Below are 25,373 nucleotides of genomic sequence, written 5' to 3' on the forward strand. Positions count from 1 at the left end.
TCTGGCTGCTACTTCCTTGTGGGAACAAATGCTTCTTCCTGACGCGGTGCCCCCCCCCCCCCATACCTCTCCCCAGGACACCAGGTGCTACTGCCCCAGGAGCGCGGGCTTCCACGACGCGCTTTGGTCTGTCACCTCTGCCTTCCTGAGGAGGCAGTGACGAATGCTTCGCTCAGGGGGATGCCGGGTTCTGCTGCTGGGGATTGTGGTGGTTCCCAACAGTCTTCCCCTCCACCTCCCAGAGTGAAGAGTGCACTTACCCAGGCTGGGATCGCTGCTGCAGCACCTGGACACCCGTCCTCCCAACCGGCGTCATATTGGAGCCAAAGTTCTGCAGTGTGCTGTGACGTTCGTTGCTCTCTACCTGAGGATTGCATAGTGCATGGGGTCATTGCTCCCTCTCTATTTGTTTTTGAGGGCTTGAAAATATCACATAATTCCTTCACTGCAGCAGAAGGGGGGGGAAGACAGAGAAAGGAGGAAGAAAGTTTAGAGCTGAACTCTGCTACCACCTACTGACAGTCTTTTGTATTACAACCACAGCTACTGATGTGTATTTCTACTAAATAAAAGACTTCTGATAGGCTCACGGGAGTGGGACATCCAGCGTGACCTCCTTTTAAGCCAGTTCCTACTCATACAGCCTAGTCTGTTAGTCACCATCAATTCTGCTGTCCTTTTGGAACTGTGGCCTTTTTTCTGGGAGCCTTGTGCGTGGATCACATGACTTTGCAGGGTAGGTGCCTGTGGAACAAGCTGAGGTGCTGGTGTAGCCTTCCTGATGTTTATTTTGGCTAATCACAAGCGAGACATTAGGGTTATTGCCCGGCATACTGCCTACCAACTACATAACTCTTCTCTGACTCATAACCTGGAGACGCATGTGGCATACTCACAGCTCCTTATCTGCTTGAACATTGCTATTTAAGACTATTGTTAGATTGAACAATAAGAAATGTTCACTAGTTGCCTGCTCCTGGCCCAATGGGTATTGATCAGTGCACACTAAAAGAATCACACCAAAGACTCAGTCGGCTGTAACCTCTTTGATCAATCTATGACACAGCTCCGAGAGAGAGAGAGCGCTTTATTATTCCAAACATAGGTTCATATATCCCATGTAAGGGGGCTCGGTTAACTCTAACATGGGAGTGTTCGGATGTAGTCCATTGGTTAGTGGGTTGGGCAGTGAGCTAGTCCGTGGGCGGATCCATGAGGTCATCATTTTGATCTGAAAAAGCTCATGTAAGGTGAAATAATACACTTTTTGGGTAGTTCCTCTCAATCTCTTATGTCTTGAGGTTAATTAAGTATTTGATCTTAAGGCTCTCCTCAACACTGATGCTGTAACCGAACTATGACAGTCTTCCTACTTGTCAACCCACTTGTAGCCTGTTAACCTGATTATCTCCCCCGGTGTTCGCCACCCAGCTATCTCCCCCAATCACGGGGAGCTGTAATGGACAAATACCTAACGAAATTACAAACAGACGCCTACCCGTTCGCAGGTGACGTCACTATCTAACGCGTGACCGCTGTCTACAATGCACAAGAGCGAACCCGCCTTGAAACCACCTAAACACTCTGCCAAACGCTCATGCCACCAATCAGCTTCTCCGCTACCTGGGCCACAAATGGAAGACAATTTATCCCCACCACAACTCTCCGTCAACGAGTTGCTCCGAACACTCTATGCAAGACTCTACACAGGCGACTTTGGTGGCCCAAGAAGTCTCTAAGCTAATAATGCGACTGTTTGATAAACAATTTGACATCCTTCATGCCTCCATCAACACAGCCATGGCCCAAATTACTACTAACTCAAAAAAATATCAGAACTGGAAAAGAGAGTTCAATCTAGTGAAACCGCTTACAGAACTACGGACCTCCAGCAAAGTGAGATTTCAGAGCGACAAATGCGCGACAAGCTGGAGGACTTGGAAAACAGACCGCGCAACAATCTATGCTTTGTGGGCATACCAGTCAGTAGGTGGGGAACACAAAGGTATAACATCTATTAAACACCCTTCGTTCCTCAGAGTGGACTATACTCAATAGTGGGGTTGAGCTGTAAATATCCCTCCGCCGTGTTCCCTCCCTTCCAATACCTGCAAATTAAAAGTCATGTAACAAAAATACTATCACACCTTTTTGAACATGAATGGAGACCATCTCTGCTTAGATGGTTCGCTAAATCTTATTCTTTACCTTGCCAAATAGCCAATACAAATTTATCCTTGCAGCCCTGGATTACGAACAATCCCAATTTCCACTAACAAAATGGCAGAGTGAAGACTCTAGCTTGTCCTGCAACAACATTCTTTTCCAATAATTTTTATTGAACATTTAAATACAAATAAGAAAGGAGGGGAGTGGGGGGGAGGAAGGGGGAAGGGTAATAAGGAGAGGACCACAAGATCCGAACAGGCTCTATATAGTGTCTACATTAAACATATATAATCATATAGTCATACAATCATACAAACATGTAATCAGATGGTTTGAAATCTGTTTGGTGCACATTAATAAACTAGTTCAGTGCATTGGATAAGTTTCCAGCCACTTCGCCCATTTCTTGGCATATTTGTTGAAATAGTCATGGGTAATAGCAAACCTATACTCATATGTTTTGTGTAAATTTATTTTATTTATCGTGTCAGAGAAGATAGGAGGATCTGGACTTTTCCAGTGGTAGGCAATTTCATTTTTGATGACCAGAAATATATGGATTATAATAGCTCTCTCAGAGGGATTTATATTTTCTATTCCTACTGCAACAACATTCTAAAAGCACTGGACCAGGCCTATAAATTCCTCCCTTCAGCTCATTTCCTAGAAACGATTGAAAATCTGTCATGGCTCCTACTTAACCCCACACAAGGGTCATAGAATGGGGCTCTACACAACTTCCAAATGTTTTATATGCCACTCCCCAGAAGCTAACCTGTTTCATTGCTTGTGGGCATGCCCAGTCATCAAACCATTTTGGGAGAGAGTATGGCGATTCACCGCTACACCCCTGACAAACTTTGTCCCTGACGAACCCCTATGGGCCATATTTGGATATCTGAAACCAGATAGGTACACCTGTTCGCCAGGGGCCCGTAAATTACTTCATTTGGTGGCGGCAGCCAGTGCTAAGGCCATTTTACAGACATGGAGGCACGATCATGCCCCTCCAAAATCTTTGTAGACAAACTAACGTTTCTACTTCAGATGGACTGGGTTGAGGCCTCTTTACATAAAGAGGGAAAGGTACAGACCTTTTTTGAAACTTGGGAAAGCGTCATCTCTGTTTCCACAACACAACCAGAACGACATATAGGGCTCATACTCGCATCCGAGATACTCGGACAAGTCTCGCACGTCAATACCCGGCACTGCCGCTGGCACTCGGATCGGAGCGTTGAGCTGCATAGAAATACATGCAGCCGCACACTCCGCTCCAATCCAAGTGCCGGGTATTGACGTGCGAGACTTGTCTGAGTTTCTCTCATGTGGGTATGAGCCCTATGACCTGTTTTCAGCAGACGATTTGGTACCAGGAGCAGCTATAACTGGGGGAGATACCTGTAAAATTATGTATTTGGATGAACCGCTGCAGAGAGACATTTCTGAGTGTTTGGGGTGTATTCTGGTGTCGGTGGGTCCTGAACTTAAAGTTCGACACACATGCTAAGTGACTAATGATTAAATATTACACTTTTTTCATTTCATAGTCCCCCCCCCTCCCCTTTTTCTTCTCTTTTTTTCCTTTTTTTCTTTTTCTCCCCCCGGTTTCAATGTCCGTCTTGATTTAACGTCCTACATACCAATGCAACCTCTACTGATGATATTTCGATATGTATGTCTCAAACCTAGTCTGCATTGATATATGTATGTATGAAAAATTTTTCAATAAAAACAAAGTTTAAAAAAAAAACAAGGAAAACAAAATGTCCCGGAAGTGGAAAACCCCATGAAAGCTACGTTCCAATGAAGTGAAAATTCATTAGATTCTCTCCTGCATATTTCCTTACAGAAAATTAGTTGTGTTTTTGGTATAAATCTACAAAATGACCTAGGAGGTTTTAATGAATAGGTTTGTCTCACTGAATACTACCAGCAATTTTTGTAAATAAGAGCAAACCCCACTCCATACATTATAAAAGTTAATTTTATTGTTATATAATAAGAATATAAACACAGAAAAAATGCATGCACTAACATGGGCAAGGTTATCACCACCACGTGTGTTTCGCCATTACTACTCTGGAGGGGCCAATGAGCAAGCAATGGCGAAACACATGTTGGGTATGTAGGCACCATTCTGTGGTCATCTTAGTATGCGATCTCTCCAGTGGGATCACTTTTAGGCTATGGCAAAGTGATTTTAAATGCCATAATGTATCCTCAGTGTGGTATTTACTGCTAAGACTTACAAAGACCAGTTAAAGTCATACACGTCCTCCACTGAAGGTATGTAATTCTATGGACACCATTAATGTTACCAGCATTTCCTAAATCAGATCAGCCAGTTCTACAATGCCTTATCTCTTACCAGCACAGGGTAGAGCTACAGATTCCAATCTTGGAGATCGTTTTCTGACTCAACATTTTCATGTAAAGTGCTGCCTGTAACTTTTGTGTTCCGCAGAATGATTGACAGTGATTTTCTTGTATAAGTTTGCATCCAGAAGAAGCTCTGTTTGGATGGGAACGCAGGACCGGCAGACATTTGTTGACAACTTTGGAACAGCTTTTTGTTAGCATATCACAAAAAAAAAAAACACATATCTATATCACTGAGGCCTGAAAGTAGGCAAGAGTAAGTGACCTGCCCGATCCCCGATGGGGCGCTTTCATACCATAATTACTACTGGCCGACCGCTGTTACTTGGTTCTGCCCAGAGTGCATATGTTCTAAATTGTACAAGGGGCTTTAGCAGCGGCGGGTTATCTGTCGAGACCACCACATAAGATGGATGCTCCTGCCGAATTTACGTGATTTTGCTCATGTGTATAGGGTCTTTATGCTTGATATCAGCAATTTTCTTTTAGGGCTGCACTGTAATGAAGGTGAAATGGCACTGTAGGTACGTACGTTTCGTATTTCTCATTTGTTCCCTTTACTGGGAAGGTTTATTCATGCACATTTAATCTTCTCGCGTGACATCGCAATTACGGTATAATGGCAAAACTGTTAAACACACTGTCCTATGGGATTGAAAAGAAACTCTACCTGTGTTCCAGGAGTAACTTTTTTGCTGCATCACTTTGGTGTGAAATTGCCTTTTTTTCATTTATGCCTCCGTAATATGGATACCTTCTAGTTCTTGCAAATATTTTTTTATATATCCATTTAATTAATGAATTACTTATAGCTAGAAACTCCAGGGCTGTAGTGTGTAATCTGTATTGGGCCCCCCTAAATATCATGTCCCATCTGAAAAATGACCTACCTAACTAGGTTGACGTGACTGCACCCCATATAATTAATTAGGCTTTACATTATTGTTGGTCTTATTAGGTCTCTTTTTATACCAGCCCTTAGAAAAAACATATTAACTCAGGAATATTAGTAATCTACTATATAATCGTCTAATTCTGACTTAATGGAAATCCCACACCAAAAGACATGAGTCTAAATTGCCAAATGTACAAATTTTATTAAATGCAATAGCATGATATACATCACTCACTAAAGAACATAAATAAAATAGGAACACTGCTATCCAAATAGGGAGCCTATATTGCACAATTGCCCAAAGCCAGTGCCACACACTTTAACTATGTAAGTGCCTTGGTTTAAATAACTTTTATCTAATAAACTTTGACTGGGCTCATATCATAATGCTATATGGTCGAGGTACTTAGTGATAGCTGAGTTGTATAATATGTATACCTGGAATCCATATGAACCTGTTGATTGGTTATGCCTGTTTCCACTGTGGAAAGTCTTTTTCAGTTCAGATGTATTTCTCATGGTTGTAACCTCTGTTTAGTATATGTATGAAGTCTTCATGCACTTATTCCATTAGTATATACTGTCTTGGGCAATTAGACTCATGTCTTTTGGTGTATGATTTGTATTTTGAGTTTTTGCCTTAATTATATTTATTGGGTTTGTTGGTTATTAATGGAAATCCCGCGTCGCTGATTGGTCGCGCCTGGCCAGGCGCGACCAATCAGTGACAGGCGCAGTCCGGCCGCGAATTGGTGCGGAATTCGAATGACGCATGCCACCACTACCGTCGGGAGATCTGCGGCGCTAGCCGCTGATCTCCCGACGGTTGCCGCGGGTCATCTGCTGCACGGAGGTCAGCGGCGACGAAGCCGGGAGTTGACCGGCGCAGCGCTCAATGTGCGGATGGTACCCAGGGTTCGGAGGAGAGGAGACTCTCCTCCAGGCCCTGGGTACCATAAACCTGTAAAAAATAGAGTTAAAATAAAAAATAGTGATATACTCCCCTTCCGACTGCTGATGACGTCGCGATCTAGTGAGAGTGACGTCATCCCCGGTCCTTCGCGCTAAGCATTACTGGGACCGGAAGATGCCGGGGGCATGGAGAGGAGATCGGGGGCCGTCGGAAGGTGAGAACTTTTTTTTTTTGTCGCTGGCCATATTCTAGAATACCCCATGCATTAGAATTGGGCCACCATCTAGTAACCAATAAGGCCATGTGCATACGTTGCGGATTCTGCTGCGTTTCCGCAACGTTTTTGCCCCTGCAGTAACGCAGCAGTTCCGCAGACATGGTACAGTATCATGTTAGCCATTTCAAATCCGCTGTGCTCACGGTGCGTTTTTTTCCGCGCGGATTTGCTGCGGTTTTCAAAGCGCAGCATGTCAATTCTTTGTGCGGATTCCGCAGCAGTTTCACACCTTTACCATAGTAAAGGTGTGAAACCGCAGGGCAAAACCGCAGGATAAACCGCAGGTCACTTGACCTGCGGTTTTACCTGCGGATCCGTGCGGAAAAAAACGCAGATGAATCTGCAGCGTGTGCACATAGCCTAGGTCATGGCTTGTCTTTCATGTATTACTACTTTTCTATGAGACAGCACTTTCACTTACAAAACATAAGCACTCAGTTATTAAATGTCACACATCTTTAATTGCTACATGGCAAACACACACTAAGGTAAATGTCAATTTACATAGATATATAAACAGAATGAACATGTATTAATGATGGCTGTATCTTGTACTGTGGTCACTGTTTGCACCTCATGACTGTAAACTACCCCAGACAGAAGCAGGTGGGTCGCCTTTAGCAGCTGGATCCCTGCTTTAACAGAAGCTGTTAGAAGGTCTTTGCTGTGTAATCTTAGAGCAGCACAATGTAGAGAGAGAGAGACCATGATTCTAGTGGTGTCACTTACTAGGCTGTGTTTTGACTGGGTGCCTCCTGCTGCAACCACGCCCCCTCTACTGATTGGCAGCTTTTTGTGCACATTGACGGAAAGCTGCCAATCAGTGGTGTAGGTGGGGTTATACAGGGCTCAGCATTCTGAACTTTGCTTGATCTGCAGCAAAAACCTTAGCTTACTCGGTGCAGCAGTTGTGAGATAATCAAAGTGACACATCGCTGGAATCAAGGTCTCTGTCTCTACATCATGCTGCTGACAGATTACATTAAGAAACCTGCTGTCAGATTCCCCTTAATTTTCGCATTAAAGCTGTATAATTGCCACTCTGATTCACATTTCCTCTTTTGTCTGCACTGGTTTATATTTGAGGTGTTTTGTGTGGTAGATCCTACCAATGAATAGACACACATCTGATCAGAGACATACAGGTTGTCACGTAACCATTATATTCCAGAACTTTCATTGGAAGTTTAACCTAAAGTTACAATCTGTGCTCCTAGACAGAACATGGCTATGGGTTAAAGTCGTAAACTGGATTAGATGCGTATGCAGGAGCTTTGAGGTAAAGATTGGCTCTGACAAACAGAGATCCTGAGTCCGTCCTTGTATGACAGTGATTGAGAAATGTCAGCGGTTGCTGGCGCTCACGTCAGTCCTAGGCATACATAGTCAACTGCAGCCACTGAAAGAAAGAGACAACTTTAGCATTTAGACACTGTAAGTAGAAATTAGCCTATGTTTTATCGCCCCCATGTCTGATCATACATTTGTGGTGTTAGCGATAAGTAGAGCCGCTATTACCTAGTGACTCTCAATTCGCCATCCTGTAAAGTACCGGAACCTCTTCATGGCAGGACATGTGGATAGCCATGATCATTGTAAATGGGTATTTTCATTATCATGCATTGTTCAATTTGCAAGTGTTCAGAAAAAAACAAGCAGCTTTCTGATTTACTTCTGAAAAAACAGAACGGAGGGACTTCCATTTTGGGGGGGTTATGGGCTTCAAATATGTCATTACTTTTGGTAATAGTTACTTGCCAGTTTTGTTCACAGTTTGCCATAATAAAGAGTAAAAAGCTGTCAGGCCAATATGAACAATTGCCTGCATTTTTTTTTGGAGGATGTTATGTGGCACCCCAGGAGTTCAGTTGCCACAATGGCCTTACCTCCCTCCAGGGGGGAGTGATGTCATACCTGGAAGCAAAGAAGGAATCCCCTTACCAGGTAGTTCCTGCTCCAGGCCAGCAGGGGGAGCTCTAAACCCGACTTCAGGGGAGCTGCTCTCTCTGGTCAGGAGGAGGAAGATAGTGGAGAGAGTTAGAGCCTGAATAAGGTTGAGAGGACGTGTGGAGAGGAGCTGGGGATAGGAGCTCCATCTGAGCTCACCCCAGGCTTGAGCGCCAGTGACCGGGCACAGGAGCCCAAGGCCGTGTGGGTACTAAATCCCTGGCAGCAGAATCCAGAGGGTAGAAGACCGCAGATTCTCTGTCCCCTACTGATACTTGACACAGCAGTACGTGTGAGCTGGAGATGCCAGACAGGAGCGACCCCTGAAGCAGGCTCCAGCTGCCTGTCATGTGAGTGGAGTTCTACCTAAGCATCCGACAGAAAGAGGGACTTGAATAGAGTATACAGCAGCAAGTACCTCAGAGAATAGCGCTAGAAAGGAGGCCTCACAACCCTCCTGACTAAGGAAATTCCGAAATTGCTTCCAGGCTGACCAGCTCCAGAACCATCTGTAACCTGGGCCTCGGACTGTACCTGTACTGCTCAGTAAAAGGTAAAGGAAACTGCACCATGCTGTGTCTTCTGAATCATTCCTGTGTCACCTGCCCTGCACCACATTCACCACAATCAACACCTTTATCATCCTAACTGCCCTTGGACACAGCTCTACCCGTGGAGAGCTTTTAACCATCTTTGCTGCCCTATTATCACCCTAGAGGATCTGCATTGCACCATTGGTCCCCTGACCGAATACCATGGGTGGCGTCACAAACACTTCATGATAAACTTTATTATCCCTCTTTCACTATCCCTTTTATTGGATGCCCAGGGCCACGGACCGGGTCACTGCTGCTGTGAAACTTCCCCTTTAAGAAGTGGCCCGGTACCGAGTACCCCACTGCCCTGGCGGGCGATCCAGCTACGTTGCTATGTTTTCCACTTATAGGACTATGTGCACAGGTAGCAGATTTGCTGAGGTTTTCGCTCTTTGCATTGCAAAGGATGGTTAAAAGTTAGAATTTGTTAATTTTTGACAAGAAATTTTCACAAATTTGGAGACTGAATTTGCTGAACCTCATTTACGAATCTGGCACATGTCCCCTTAGGTTCACACTAGGTGTTCTTTCAACGTTTGTTTTCTGCAGCAAACCATGATCTCTTGGCAGGAAATAAGTTGCAGAAAAAAGCCTGTTTTTCTTGCGTTTTTTGCAGTGTTTTTGGCATGCTAGATTTGGCTCTTGTGCATGCTGAAAAACTCTAGTGTTGGAAAAAAAAGTAATTGTACGGAATCAGGTTTTTGCACAAAAATCGCTGGTACCTGCGTTTTTGGTGCGTATTTTTACCATCCATTCTAGTCAATGGGTGAAAAACACAGAACATGTCACTTCTTCAGTGTTTTTCTTCAGTGTCCAAAAAACCATGCAAAGCACAAAATACTGATGCCAAAAAAAACTGTGTGCATGAGATTTCTGAAATCTCATAGGCTTTGCTGGTACAGTAAAACGCAGCTGAAAATTAGCATTACAAAAAACAAAAAAAGCAGCATAAGCGCCTAGTGTGAAGCCTTAGGATTTGTTCACCTGCGCCAGTTTTCCTCCTCATTACGTTTGGACTTCAGTCTGTGCATTACATTGACTTGTTGGCTGCAAAGCTGCGTCTCTGGTTATGTTCTGCTGCAGATTTTTTTTTCCTTCTCATTTGTTAAAATCTCATCCACTTTGAGTTACTGTAATATGCTGTGGGTTTTGCATCAACAACAGTCATCATGTGTTAAAATACCTTAAAGAAGTTGTCCAGGCAAAAAGCAGAGTTTCCTAGGGGCCTAGGCCATATATAAAAGAAATGATATTCACCTGCATCCAGTGGAGGGCGCTCTATGGTCTGTGTGGACACAGGAAAAAGAGATGTCACCCGGTGAATATGTATTTACAATTTTAGATAAATATATCCAAGCCCCTGGGAAACTCTTTAAGGGCTCATACTCGCATGTGAGAAACTCGGACGAGTCTCGCACGTCAATACCCGGCACTCGGATCGGAGCATTCAGCTGCATGTATTTCTATGCAGCCACACGCTCTGATCCCGAGTGCCGGCGGCAGTGCCGGGTATTGACGTGCGAGACTCGTCTGAGTTTCTCGCATGAGAGCATCAGCCCTAAGCGTATTTTCCCACAGCATTTTTAATATACCAGCTGAACCACCAAGGTGAAAACTCTTCAGGAAGCCGTCGGCAGTAGTTTTCCTGAATCCTTTTCACTGACACCGTTTCAGTTGTATTTCTGGCTACTCCACCGCCGGCAGCTTTGTTTTTTTAAGTGTATAGAGGGGGAGGAAGTTATGAAGATTTATATTTACCTCCAGTACATTGAGTTTAATAATACCATCACCATCTTTGTCAAATGCGTGAAAGGCTCCTATAAAACAAAAGGTACGTGAATATAAAGTATGAGTTGTATCAACCCCTGCTCCTCTGACCTAAAATACAGCATGTTGGGAATGGCTTTTATTGTGGTAACTGAACTTTCCACCAAGTTGGATGCATATAGTTTATTCCTGCATGATCATAAAGGCGAGTACAAAAGAAGAGTGGAGGCAGCAGCCACTCCAGTTCTTCCTTGCACTGGCTTTTACTAGTGATAAATGAACTTATTTTGATAAGGAGTTATCCGAGCACGCTCATGAGTTACCCGATTGTCTTCAGCGTGGTTGAAAAATATGTTTTGAGTCCCCGCAGCTGTTCGACAGCCACAACACATGCAGAGATTGTCTGTATGTTAGGCCATCCTTGCATGTGTTGCTCCTGTCGAACAGCCGCGGGGACTCGAACATGTTATTCGAGCACGCCGAAGTAACTGTTAGCACCGAGCATGCTCCGATACCACCTAATCCCAGCACAGCCGTTTTATAGGGAGGTCTGTACCCTGATAAGGTAGGACTGTAACTCCCATACTGTTAGCAATGTTTTACAGTCAGGGTTCCCTCCACTGTTTGCTGGGGTCACAAAATTTGCCAGTGAGTAGGTTAAATGTCTTCTAGCTAGGACCCCATAGTGCTGCTCTAATGGCCGTTACATACAACACGCAGGAGATCTTATTGTTGTGACAGTTTTCCATACGGTTGTGTCATGATGAATTCACTGCAAATGGGGAGAAAAAGCAGAAAAAAGTCACTTACTAAACATTCCCTCCAAACGCACAAAGCAGCAGATGAAACTGTCAAAGTCAATGTTCATGTGCTTGTTTGCATAGCGCATGGTGATGATATCATACAGCTGGTTGTTCAGGTGAAACCCTAGAAAAAGAAAGGTCAAAAAGCAAAATGACTTCCATGAAACCACTCATGTCTCTTCTTCTCTGCTGAAACTCTACATCACTATTCTTCCTAACTAGCAGTGATCTTTATATAGCTCTATTCCAAGGTTTCCATTCTTAATTTTTGCTATTAAATCGCTGCACCCTTCTGGCTCCCATGACCCCGCTGCTAAATGTTCCTTGTCCCCCATACATGACCCCGCTGCTGAATGTGCCTTGTCCCCCATACATGACCCCGCTGCTAAATGTTCCTTGTCCCCCATACATGACCCCGCTGCTGAATGTTCCTTGTCCCCCATACATTGTCCTTGTCCTATAAAAGGATTCTGTTTAGTAGCCTTGTTACTTAACCCTTACAGGAGCACGACTTTCTGGCAACAGAATGGTGGCATCTAAATTGTACACTTTGAAATTACATGTTACCGTTTAAAATTTATGATTTTTTTTCCTTTTGTTGGGCACAGGTGGGGTGACAAAACTTTTTAAAAAATTAACAAAATGGAACAAAAATCTATATTTTTTTCAATAGGAAATCATCCTGACTAAACGTGTTATAGCACAATTTAACCCCTCATTTTCCTAAGTATAGGGATAGATAACTATCAAGCCTTATCGGGTGCATTCTTTGTTCTGTGTATGCCAGGAAAAGACCTTGACATTTCTTGTAGATTTTCTAAAGCCCCCGTTACACACTGCGATATCGCTAGCAATATCGCTGTAAAGTCACCGATTTTGTGACGTTGCAGCGATATCGCTACATGTGATACTTACCTCCGACCGGCTCCCCTGCTGGTTATCGCTAGTCGCGCGAGATCGTCCTGGATCATTTTTCGTCGGGCGCTTCCTGCTGTGACAACGAGCGACACGTAGACGCGGGCGGGAGGACGCAGGATCGCCGCGTCTGACAGGTAAGTAGCGACCCCCGTCCCCTGCGATGTCGCTGGTGAGATCTGCCTGTTTGGCAGCTCACTAGCGACCACCTAGCGATGTACCAGCGATCCTGACCGCGTCATATCGTTGTCGGGATCGCTGGTGCATCGCTAAGTGTAACGGTACCCTAAAGCATAAGCTGGCATATGAGATGTGTAAATGAGGGAAAATGTTTTTTTTTTTTTTTTTTAAAAAAAGCAGCTCTAAGGGATAAGTACCCTTAACTGGCGCCATTAAAAGGCATATCGGCAGTCGTTAAGGGGTTGTCCTAGCAGTAAAAAAAAAGCTCTTAAAGGGTCTATTCAAGTGTGGGGGAAATCAGTGTAACGTACTGTATGTCAATTCACCTTACTGAAAAAAAACAAAACCTGATGTATTTTGCCATCTGGTTCCAGTCACAGAATTGATTTCATCTAATGTGACTGACATCATATTGTCTATGGCACTGAGTGCGCTCTGTGTCCGTGCGCAACATTGGTCGTGCAATCAGAAAACTTGAGAGACTTATTGCTGAACATTTAACCAACAGCAAAAACAAATTTGGTTCTTATTCACATGCAGCCAAACAAGTTTATCAGTGTGCACTATGGAGACATAGCTGGCTGTAGATTTTATGGAATGGAGGCTGTAAAATGTTTCACCAAGCAGGAAACTCATTGGATTCTTTCGCTTAATTCGAAATCCCCTAATGGCATGAACTTTAAAAACGATCTTTTCCAGTTTTATTAATTTACTTTTTCTATATATAAAATTACATATACATATATATATATATATACACTCACTGGCCACTTTATTAGGTACACCATGCTAGTAACGGGTTGGACCCCCTTTTGCCTTCAGAACTGCCTCAATTCTTCGTGGCAGAGATTCAACAAGGTGCTGGAAGCATTCCTCAGAGATTTTGGACCATATTGACATGATGGCATCACACAGTTGGCGCAGATTTGTCGGCTGCACATCCCTGATGCGAATCTCCCGTTCCACCACATCCCAAAGATGCTCTATTGGATTGAGATCTGGTGACTGAGGAGGCCATTTGAGTACAGTGAACTCATTGTCATGTTCAAGAAACCAATCTGAGATGATTCGAGCTTTATGACATGGCGCATTATCCTGCTGAAAGTAGCCATCAGATGTTGGGTACATTGTGGTCATAAAGGGATGGACATGGTCAGCAACAATACTCAGGTAGGCTGTGGCGTTGCAACGATGCTCAATTGGTACCAAGGGGCCCAAAGAGTGCCAAGAAAAAATTCCCCACACCATGACACCACCACCACCAGCCTGAACCGTTGATACAAGGCAGGATGGATCCATGCTTTCATGTTGTTTACGCCAAATTCTGACCCTACCATCCGAATGTCGCAGCAGAAATCGAGACTCATCAGACCAGGCAACGTTTTTCCAATCTTCTACTGTCCAATTTCGATGAGCTTGTGCAAATTGTAGCCTCAGTTTCCTGTTCTTAGCTGAGAGGAGTGGTACCCGGTGTGGTCTTCTGCTGCTGTAGCCCATCTGCCTCAAAGTTCGACGCACTGTGCGTTCAGAGATGCTCTTCTGCCTACCTTGGTTGTAACGGGTGGCAATTTGAGTCACTGTTGCCTTTCTATCAGCTCGAACCAGTCTGCCCATTCTCCTCTGACCTCTGGCATCAACAAGGCATTTCTGGCCACAGAACTGCCGCTCACTGGATTTTTTTTCTTTTTCGGACCATTCTCTGTAAACCCTAGAGATGGTTGTGCGTGAAAATCCCAGTAGATCAGCAGTTTCTGAAATACTCAGACCAGCCCTTCTGGCACCAACAATCATGCCACGTTCAAAGGCACTCAAATCACCTTTCTTCCCCATACTGATGCTCGGTTTGAACTGCAGGAGATTGTCTTGACCATGTCTACATGCCTAAATGCACTGAGTTGCCGCCATGTGATTGGCAGATTAGAAATTAAGTCTTAACACACAGTTGGACAGGTGTACCTAATAAAGTGGCCAGTGAGTGTATATATATACATACACTCACTGGCCACTTTATTAGGTACACCCCTTTTGCCTTCAGAACTGCCTCAATTCTTCATGGCAGAGATTCAACAGACCAGGCAACGTTTTTCCAATCTTCTACTGTCCAATTTCGATGAGCTTGTGCAAATTGTAGCCTCAGTTTCCTGTTCTTAGCTGAGAGGAGTGGTACCCGGTGTGGTCTTCTGCTGCTGTAGCCCATCTGCCTCAAAGTTCGACGCACTGTGCGTTCAGAGATGCTCTTCTGCCTACCTTGGTTGTAACGGGTGGCAATTTGAGTCACTGTTGCCTTTCTATCAGCTCGAACCAGTCTGCCCATTCTCCTCTGACCTCTGGCATCAACATGGCATTTCCGGCCACAGAACTGCCGCTCACTGGTTTTTTTTTCTTTTTCGGACCATTCTCTGTAAACCCTAGAGATGGTTGTGCGTGAAAATCCCAGTAGATCAGCAGTTTCTGAAATTCTCAGACCAGCCCTTCTGGCACCAACAATCATGCCACGTTCAAAGGCACTCAAATCACCTTTCTTCCCCATACTGATGCTCGGTTTGAACTGCAGGAGGTTGTCTTGACCATGTCTACATGCCTAAATGCACTGAGTTGCCGCCATGTGATTGGCTGATTAGAAATTAAGTCTTAACACACAGTTGGACAGGTGTACCTAATAAAGTGGCCAGTGAGTGTATGTATATATATATATATATATATATATATATATAAAATTTGTTTTTTCCCCATCCATTTACTAATGTATAATCTCTGCCATCTATGAGTGGTCGCAGTCTGTGTGGGAGTGTATATGCAAACTGGATGTCAAGGGTTGGCTAATTGTTATGTATTTTTTATTGTTTTTTGATAAAAAAAAAATATATATATTATGTATTATTTGATTTTAATTTTCTTTATGCTATGATTAGGGTGATTGTTACGCTTTTCAAGAGAAATAGTTTTTAACACTTTCAGCTTTTTACTTCTAATTTTAATGGATTACTATTAAAATGGAATAATGTTTTACTGATGGATGATTGTGCTGGATTTCCTTTCTTCTTACCTGTTTGTGCCGACTCTACCAGCTGGATACAGCATCTTCCGGTAGATACATACAGCATGGACGGGCAAACTATTGGCAGCAGCGCTGGTGAGCTTTTTACTTTTTCTATTACTGCGCATTACGTACTGTCACAATTCAGCCGTCTGAAATCTCACACATTGACTCCTACTTTCCTTACATATTACACTAATGTCAGCTGCATCCTCTGATACTGACGGGTTCAGTCAACATTCTGTGTCTATGTTGGATGGCTGGTGAAATGTTCATCTGGGAATATGTCAATCGGGCTTGTCTGGTTTAGTTTTGCTGATTAGTGATGAATGTGCTTGGATGAGGTGCTATCGGAGCGTGCTGGTGTGCTCACAGAGTGTCTTCAGCGTGCTCGGATACTATGTTCGAGTCACCGCGCCTGCATGTCTCATGAGTGTTAGGCAATGCCTTCACGTATTGTGGTTGTCTAACAGCCGTGAGACATGCAAGCGCGGAGACTTGAACATAGTATTTGAGCACGCTGAAGACACTCGGTTAGCACCTGAGCATGGATATCACCTTATCCCAGAACATTCGCTCATCACTACTGCTGATCACTTTGTTCTCCTGGGGATAAGCCAGTAGCAGAGATGTCTGTCAGCGGCTTTATCGTAGAGAACACAGAAGCGCTCTTCTATATCAAAGAGACCATTGAAACTGCAGTTGACTCAACAACTGACTGCCGGCCATCTAATGGGTGTGACTGGCTTTAGACTAGAAAGCCTCTTTAAATCACGAAGATTGTAATGGCATTATGTCCATTGGATACGAGTCCCCATGTTCTTATTGACATTGGACCCTCACCCCATATTGGCTATGGGGACAGTGGCCAGCCCAGCGATCTCTTCATAAGTTTCCACAGACCTCCTTGTAGTCCACTACCATTCATTATTAAATTACCTGCTTCATTCACAGCATTACGCATTTCATAACTATTGATGGTTCCTGATTGATCTGAATCATAACGTAGAAATATTTTCTAGAAAGAGAAAAAGAATAAAATGACACATTAAGAATAGTCAAGAACATGGCACACAAACTACTCCTAATAATTTCCATGACTTGATTCTCCAAGTTCATTAGTATATATTGATCCTTTTTTTTCCAAAAAATATAGTCTAGCTGAGGTATGGCATTTCCCACCTACAAAGGAGGTGATCCATGATATTTCTACAGATTCGGTGTTGCTAATTTCTGGGAGTCACACTGCCCCCCACCGAAACTAAGAAGGAACTCTTTAGTCCATCACTTGAATGAAGGTGGTCGGTGGTTGGGTTCATGGGACTGACTGACCCAAGCGTGGGGTGGCTTGTATGTTTGGCAGTCCCATGGACACAACGCATAGGGTAGTGTAGCATACGTGACCCACACTCCATTCAGTCAGAGGAGTCCAGAGCCTTTTTCTCTAGATCAGTGGTGGTCCCAGCAGTTGGACCCCCATGAATTAGCATTATTCTGTGAAGCTATTATAATGGACCACTCAACAAAAGTTGCTCCAAAACCCTCAACTGCAAAGAGGATAATAGAACTGAATAGTGAGCTATATCACCGGGGGCGGACATAGCATTCATGTATCCTTCACCAAAGCAGGTGGAATTGTGCAGTATTCTGATCTATTGGATTGGAAGTGGCCCCCTATATTGTTCTTGCACAGGGGCCCTCTTTTGTCTGTCTCCGCTCCTGCATATCACCAAAGGACTGTGGAAAGAAAGGGGAAAGGTTTCCAATAGTCAATACTTGTGGGCTCTTCAGCTGCTTGGGGCCACAATGCTGACCGCAACAGGGCTGCAGCTACAATGCTCACAAGTTGTCAGGGTATGCTGGAGATTGTAGTTCTGCAGCAGCTGAAGAGGAAATATAGCATTGCACTTATTACATAGTCTGTCACTGGTGGACACAGACAGAAAAGGGCCCTGGTGCCAGAACAATATATGGGCCCTTCGTAGCCCAATAGCTCCTTAAAAAAAATGCAAAATTGCACTTGCTTTGGAGGTAGAAATGGGCGCCCTTACCTCTTGGGCCCCGTGTGGCCGCATCAATGATATGTCCTCCCCTGATGTGTGGAGCCATCTGTACCAAGCAATGGTTTATTGCTATATTTAAAAGTTTTTTTTCTAAGCTTTTATTGCAAAGTGTCAGGAATTTGTATTTCCAAACATCCTTATCACCGTTATGGGGCTGTGCACACTGTGCAGGGGTGAGCAGTGCTCAAGCTGTCGCACATTTATAGACCTGTTTGTGTGCGTGCATGATTGGTAGCTATCGTAAGTTGTCCTAGAGGTAAATGCCTGATCCCTGCCAGTCGTGCCCACGTTCTGGTTGGTATGTGTAGATCCAACGTCATCTACGCCGCATGCCTCCCGATGGGGGAAGTGGTGCCGGACAACCCATTTAAAGGCATTATCCAGGAGTAAGAAAACTGCTTACTTTGTCCCATCTGCACTGTCTATTAATACAGTTCAGCTTCAACCATTTGGATGTATCTGGTGAGATGCAATACCAGACACGGACCAAGACAGAGAAGCCATTAAATCTGCACTGTCCCTTTGTTATATACCAATTATTACTACAAAATCTGTACTTTGTTCTCCCAGCTTTTACTGGTACGGTCATTTCTGCCCTATGGCTTTACCTGCCACTGCTTGATTTTCTGCCAAAGATGCTGGAATTCTTGCAGGTTTAACCGTCCACAGCCATCTGTCTGTACGGAGCGTATGTTAGGGTTTAATGGTTCAGATTTACTAGTGAATTCAAAGTTTGATCAGAACTGTTAGTTCTTAGTAGGCCGGTCAATAATCTGGGTGAGCTGTGTTATTTGGGGTCCGCGTTGTGGGCGAGACGTTTCCTGTCCAACCAGGCTATATTAGTAAATGCAGTTAAACCTGTAGAATATTGTACTTGGTACACGTGGTTATAAAACCGACGGACAAGGATACATCCATCAGAGCAATCATGCTGCGGCAAGATTCCAGCGTGAAACCTTCAGTCTTCAGGTCCTTGTCTGTAGGGAAAAGGAAGCATTTATTGTGTGTATTTTAGATCCATTACTGCTCAGGCTATGATGAACAGTCACATAATCCCAGTCGTCATTCTGATGGCTACTGGGATATTCAGAATAAGCAATACCTATGAATACATTGCTGTTTTACCTCTGAAATCTGTGCTACCCCATCTGAGAGCAGTATGATGTTAGAAGCAGAGACCCAGATTCTAGCGACGTGTCACTTACTAAGTGGCTTGCCGTCATTTTGATAAAATCCCAGTTTTACCTTCTGCAGATCTAGCAGTGCTCTAAATACTGAACTCTGTATAACCCTGCCCACATCACTGATGGTCAGCTTTCCGTGTAGAGGCAGAAAGCTGCCAATCAGTGGTGAGGGTTGGGTTATAAATAGCTCATGAATATCACTAAGCGGCCTGCTGCAAAGTAGTCAATTATAATGTCCTTCTGATGAAAATTACAGCAAGTAGATCAGTAAGTGACACATCACTGGAATCAGGGTCTCTTTCTCCACATTATGCTGCTTTTGGATTAGGTAGCAAAACCCCAATAACAAATTCCCTTTTAAAAGTATAATATCTTGCATGCCGTCTGTTGAACGCAGATGAGTCCTTTGTAGTCACTGAACTGTGAAGATTTACCATGTCTAATACATTGTATGGGTGACAGATAGGGATGAGCGAGTATACTCGTTAGGATTCGGTACTCGGCGAGTAATGCGGTACTCGCGGTACTTGAATCCTGGTGAGTATTTCACTACTCGCCTCACAATATTCGGCACAGGCCAGCACAGTCCCGCACAGCCCAGCACAGTCCCGCACAGTACCTGCACAGCCCAGCCCGGCATAGTCCCCGCACAGTACCTGCACAGTCCCGCACAGTACCTGCACAGTCCCGCACAGTACCTGCACAGTCCCTGCACAGTCCCGCACAGTCCCTGCACAGCCCAGCACAGTCCCACACAGGCTAGCACAGTCCCACACAGGCCAGCACAGTCAGTCCCCGCACCGTCCCGCACAGCCCAGCACAGTCCCGCACAGCCCAGCACAGTCCCACACAGGCCAGCACAGTCCCGCACAGTACCTGCACAGCCCAGCACAGTCCCCGCACAGCCCAGCACAGTCCCCGCACAGTCCCACACAGCCCTGCACAGTACCTGCACAGCCCAGCACAGTCCCCGCACAGTCCCACACAGCCCTGCACAGTCCCGCACAGTCCCCGCACAGTCCCACACAGCACCTGCACAGTCCCGCAAAGCCCAGCACAGTCCCTGTACAGCCCAGCACAGTCCCGGACAGGCCAGCACAGTCCCGCATAGCCCGGCACATTCTTCGCACATTCCCCGCCATGCCCAGCACACACACACAGCCCATTTCTCGCATTTCCCATTGACTTACATTGGACTCGTTACGAGTACCCGAGTATTAGGAGCTACTCGTAACGAGTACAGCTAGTCCGAGTATTTCACTACTCGCTCATCCCTAGCGACATATCTCCGCAAGAGATATTGACATGCTGCGGTCTGGAGAGATGCACCGCTTGTTCATCTCCGTGGGTGAGCCGTGGGTGTCTGTGGACTCATAGTGGACATGGGATTTCTTAAAATCCCATCCACTACGCTGTAACATCTGGCCGCTGTGGATTTGATGCTACATAAGTACACAGCATCCAACCTGCAGTGTTTCATGGTGTGAAGAGAAATATTAGCCAAAAGGAAGTTGATTTGAAAAGGGCGACTGAGGAATAGTACAGAATAAGGCTACTTTCACATTAGCATTTTTTAGCGCTGCACTTCGTGCGCAATAGAAACGCATGCAGAAAGCGCATCATGTGTTTTGCATGCGTTTGCTTTTTTTAGGCGCATGCGTTTTAACCAGTTTCTAGCCATGTTAACTCTTAAAACGCATGCGATTTTAAACGCAGGCGTGCGCATGTCCTTGCGCACGCCTGCGTTCCCATAGACTGTAATGTGTTATTTTGGCCCATTCCGTGCGCAAGCGTGCACCTGCGTTTTTTTTTACACAGGTTGGACGGAACAAAAATGCAACAGGTTGCGTCCGGCGCGCCTAGACGCACACTACAAAAAACCGCATGCGCACGAAAACGCGTGCAAACGCTAGACCATGCGCCCCCATGTTAAACATAGGTATGCATGACGCATGCGCATGGACGCGCACGATGCGCTGCGCTAAAAACGCTAATGTGAAACCAGCCTAAATGTGGCTTTTAGGAGGTAGGATTTTTTTTTTTTTTACGTCCCACGTCTGGCCACTATTGAGCTTGTGAAGATCTGAATGGTTTTACGTAGATTTGTAACTACAGCTCAAAAGCACCCCATACACATGAGACTAAATTCAACCGAATTCATGACTATTGGCCCACACTCTAATGGGTATGGGGGCCTCCAGAGATGATGCCAGGGGACAGGATTGGATTTCCAACAGCCATTGTTTGCAGTCTTCCTTCCGGTAAGCCACTGCCAGAGGAAAAAGCAATGTTTTTTTCAGGGAGACGTCAGGAAAGCCTTGATGAGGCTAGGCGTTCCTGTGTGGGGGGGAGACGGGAGAATTGGCTATGGGCTGCACGTTCATGTATTTGGTATTTTCCTGGCCGGCGTTGCATTATATCGGTTTGGTTTTAAGGAAAATAAAATGAAATGATCACTTACGTTTGTTCACGACTCTGTTCAGGACAGATTGCAGTTCATCAGCGCTAATTTCCATATCCTGGAACAGAAGCAAATGCAATAGTGAGTGAAAAGTGTTGAGTATTAGGGGGGCTATTGCCATTACATAAACTGATGATCTCTGGCTACAGTCAGTTCTCTACAATCACTACCAGCCTGATAGACTTTAGGAGCCACATTCCCCTGACTGGGCCAAGAGGGTGGACACTAATGAATGGCTGATGCAGCCCTAAGTCGGAACTGTCGCCCCTTCACACTCAAGATCAATGTGAGTCTGAGACAGAACCCCACTTATAATGTGATTACATATCATAGGGTTCTGGGATTACACAGAGCAGCTGAACTGTCTGGCAGGTGACACTTAGTCCTGCAGTGATAATCAGTGTTTTATTAGCAGGAGATTATGTTGAAGCTAAAGCAAACAGCTGAGCACGTGATACATCCCTGGAATCGGGTCTCTACCATTTAATCTGAGAGCAACATAATGTAGAGGCAAAGACCAACTGACAGATTCCTTTGAACCCCTTCCCAATATAGGATGTAATAGTACATATAGTGCGGGCTCAGGAGCAGAGCTTGCACAATACCCAGTAGTTGCCTGCAGGAGGAGCAATCGTTGTTTAACCATATCATTGTTGCTCCTAGTCTCTGATATTAAAAGACGCGATTGCCAATTTGTGATTGAGCTCCCATCAGCCCCCATTACACAATCACGGAATGCTGATCAGTTGCTAAAAGACTAAATAAATATATATTTTTTATCTAATTTTTCAAATGTTTGATAACTATGTAAACTGACAAACCTTTACAATCATGTTGCAAGTAATTTTTATTGCACAAAAAACAATGTGAAAAAAATTATGTATTTTTTTTTACACTTTACTGCACTTGGATGTTTTTTTTTCCATTTTCATTATATAGTAAAGTGAATTCATTTAAAACTACAACTAGTCCCAAGATAAAACCAATCCAAAGTGATTGTACTCACATCTCCTGCAATCTGCTTAAATATGTTCCTGAATTGCTTCTCCTCTTCACTCTCTTTATCAGTGTTTCCAGGGGTCTAGAAGACACATAAAAAGGCGGCTCAGTGGTTATTATCAGGTGACAAATCTTTTCATTTCCATTGCTGTTTTAACATATAGAGCAATAAATTCTAGAGGATAAATCACACACACTGTCCTTTCCCCACATTATCACATGTTTAATAGGTAAAGGGATTTCTTCTCCTTTGAGACCTTTTGATTTTTAGTACATAGGGGTGCCAAAACTAACTACAGGATTTCAGCCAATGGAATTTTAGGAGAATCTGTTGCCAGGTTTTTGCTACCCCATCAGACAACATCATGATGTAGGGGCAGTGATGTATCACATACTGGACTGCTCACTGTAATTTTAATAAAATCCTCTATTATTTTGCAGATCTACCAGCTCTCTAAATCAGCCCACACCACTGATTGACAGCTTCCTGTGTACACTGTGCTTAGGCAGAAAACCTCCATTCAGTGGTGGGGGCGGGGTTATACAGAGCTCATGAATATGGAGGACTACATGTCAGAAGGTTAACTAGTCCTCTAGTGATAATCTCCTGCTGATAAACTGATGTTATCAAAACTACAGCAAACAGCCCAGTAAATGACACATTGCCGGAATTCGGATCCCTTGCTCTACAAAAAACTGATGACAAATACTCTTTAAAGTGGTTGCCACTCATAGAAAAAAAAAGGATCCCCCCTTATTCCTACCAAGAAACATCGATTTGTCACATTGCTCCATGTGCTTTGCCTGTTATTGTGGCTCATCCCCATTTAAATAAATCAGGATTGTAATGGCTATCTACTTAGGATACACCTATGAAGTTGGTTTCTTAATTATTGAGCATGTGACAGATCTACTCAACAAACGGGTGGGCCCTCATTTAGCTTCTTGTATTATATTATTTATCGTCAATGACTAATGATACAATACTAAACAGGTGAAACTTAAAATTATAGACAAACATATACCTAAGTAAAACGTCCTATTTCCATTGGAAATTGTGCAGGGAAGGATAATGGTGGAAAGTCCAGATGGGCACACTAATGTACCCGATGGGGGATAAGTTAGTGATCTACAGAGCTAAGGCTAGTTTCAGACTAGCGTTTTTGCCCACAGCGCATGGCACCGCTAAGCCCCGCCCCCTGCCACGCCCCCTCTGATAATCTCCGCCTAGTATCGCACATCGCTGCATGCGATCTGCACACCCTATCTTTAGCATATGGTGCGCAGACCGTGCGCTGGCCGTGCGCTAGTAGGATTTTGCGTGCGCTGCGCCCTTTTAACGGTGCGCCGAGCGCACCAAAATGCAACATGGTGCAGATAGGGTGTGCAGATCGCATGCAGTGATGTGCGATACTAGGTGGAGATGACCGGAGGGGGCGCGGCAGGGGGCGGGGCTTAGCAGTGCCGTGCGCTGCGGGCAAAAACACTAGTCTGAAACTAGCCTCAGTCTGGCTGGAGTGGACGTCAGGCATGGGCACCTCCACTCTATTCTCCATGGGACTGCCGTAAATGACAAATGCTGAAATTGGCACTCCAGTAGAGAAGGAGCGGAGGTGCACGTGCTTGACCTTTTCTCCATTTAGTTAGGGTCTGCAGAACCCCCTTTTAAGAACACTGGGAGTCGAAGTTGTCAGACCACAAGTTGAAAACAAGTTATCAGGGGATAACTTAAAAATGTGGTCAAGACCCTTCACAGGAGACAAGGTCCCAATCCTATATCATATAGTCACATGATCAGTCAATCCCTCCTTCCAACAGAGGAAGAGGCTTTCTGACAAAATTCTACTAAGACAAGGCAAGGATCCATTACCACCATCCTCATATAAGCCTTAGCTTCATTCAATCAGGATATGACGCACGTGACAACAATCTTAGCCGATAGACTGTCGGAGATCAGGCCCCATCTGATTTCTTTTCTCCAAGTGGGAAGTTTCCTTCAAGTGATCAAAATATTAGACATATACTAGTACACATAGTCCATTTTCTAAATATTAGATACTGGTGAAAAAGCCAGCCCTAAAGAAGTGGCCATCATTGCTCTCCACCAGAAGAGAATTCAATAACCGAGCATGGCCCGGGCCAATTTGGGTACTGGCACCGATGGGCTTCTCTGGAAAGGTTTTTGTCCTAGAGCCATGTACGACAGTCCCAGTTCTCAATCCATCACATAGGGAGAACTCAAATCCATTCAAATTTAAAAAGGGGATCAGACAGGGAGACCATTGGTGAATACATCTATTTGCCAATTACTTGGCCCTATTTCTAGGATCAGTTTGCAGAACTGTAGAAGCTATCTTTCATATATTCGGCCTATGTTCACAGTACAATAAATAAAAACAAATTAGCATATTTTGCTCAAATTACTTAGATATTGATGACCTTTCCAGAGGATAGGTCATCAATATCATATTGGTGGAAGTCGGACATCAAGCACCCCCACCGATCAGCTATTTGTAGTGCCGATCGCATGTAAACAGCGATTGGAGCCAGAAATGCATAGCGCCATACTCTTTGTAGTGGCGGCTGTTGGGTACTGCAGCTCAGCCTCTATTCACTGCAAGTGGAGCCTAGTTGCAGTACCAGAGATTGACCACTACAGCAAGTTCCAGCATCTTGGGTGTAAAATACCCACCGATATGTAGTGACTAGAGTTGAGCGAAACGGGTCGAACAATTTCAAAAGTCGCCGACTTTTGGCAAAGTCGGGTTTCATGAAACGAAACCCG

General features: G+C 44.5%; 1 protein-coding gene across 3 annotated transcripts in view; it reads right to left on the bottom strand.

Annotated features, from left to right (window-relative positions):
- Window positions 1–7,074: 7,074 nt before the first annotated feature.
- Window positions 7,075–25,373, bottom strand: part of CAPN3 (calpain 3) — a 190,710-nt gene continuing 172,411 nt past the window's right edge. For all 3 annotated transcript variants that reach the window (XM_073554179.1, XM_073554178.1, XM_073554177.1), the window contains 8 exons: window positions 22,596–22,670; window positions 21,590–21,647; window positions 18,857–18,921; window positions 18,553–18,621; window positions 16,821–16,899; window positions 11,757–11,873; window positions 10,938–10,996; window positions 7,075–8,035 (listed from right to left, as the gene is read on the bottom strand). In XM_073554179.1, coding sequence (XP_073410280.1) covers window positions 8,009–8,035; window positions 10,938–10,996; window positions 11,757–11,873; window positions 16,821–16,899; window positions 18,553–18,621; window positions 18,857–18,921; window positions 21,590–21,647; window positions 22,596–22,670 — 549 coding nt within the window. In that variant the 3' untranslated portion in view covers window positions 7,075–8,008. The remainder of the gene's footprint in view (window positions 8,036–10,937; window positions 10,997–11,756; window positions 11,874–16,820; window positions 16,900–18,552; window positions 18,622–18,856; window positions 18,922–21,589; window positions 21,648–22,595; window positions 22,671–25,373) is intronic.

The sequence above is a fragment of the Dendrobates tinctorius genome, unplaced genomic scaffold (assembly GCF_039654945.1).
Source record: "Dendrobates tinctorius isolate UK_male_01 unplaced genomic scaffold, ASM3965494v1 ptg000208l, whole genome shotgun sequence".
Taxonomy (NCBI): domain Eukaryota; kingdom Metazoa; phylum Chordata; class Amphibia; order Anura; family Dendrobatidae; genus Dendrobates; species Dendrobates tinctorius.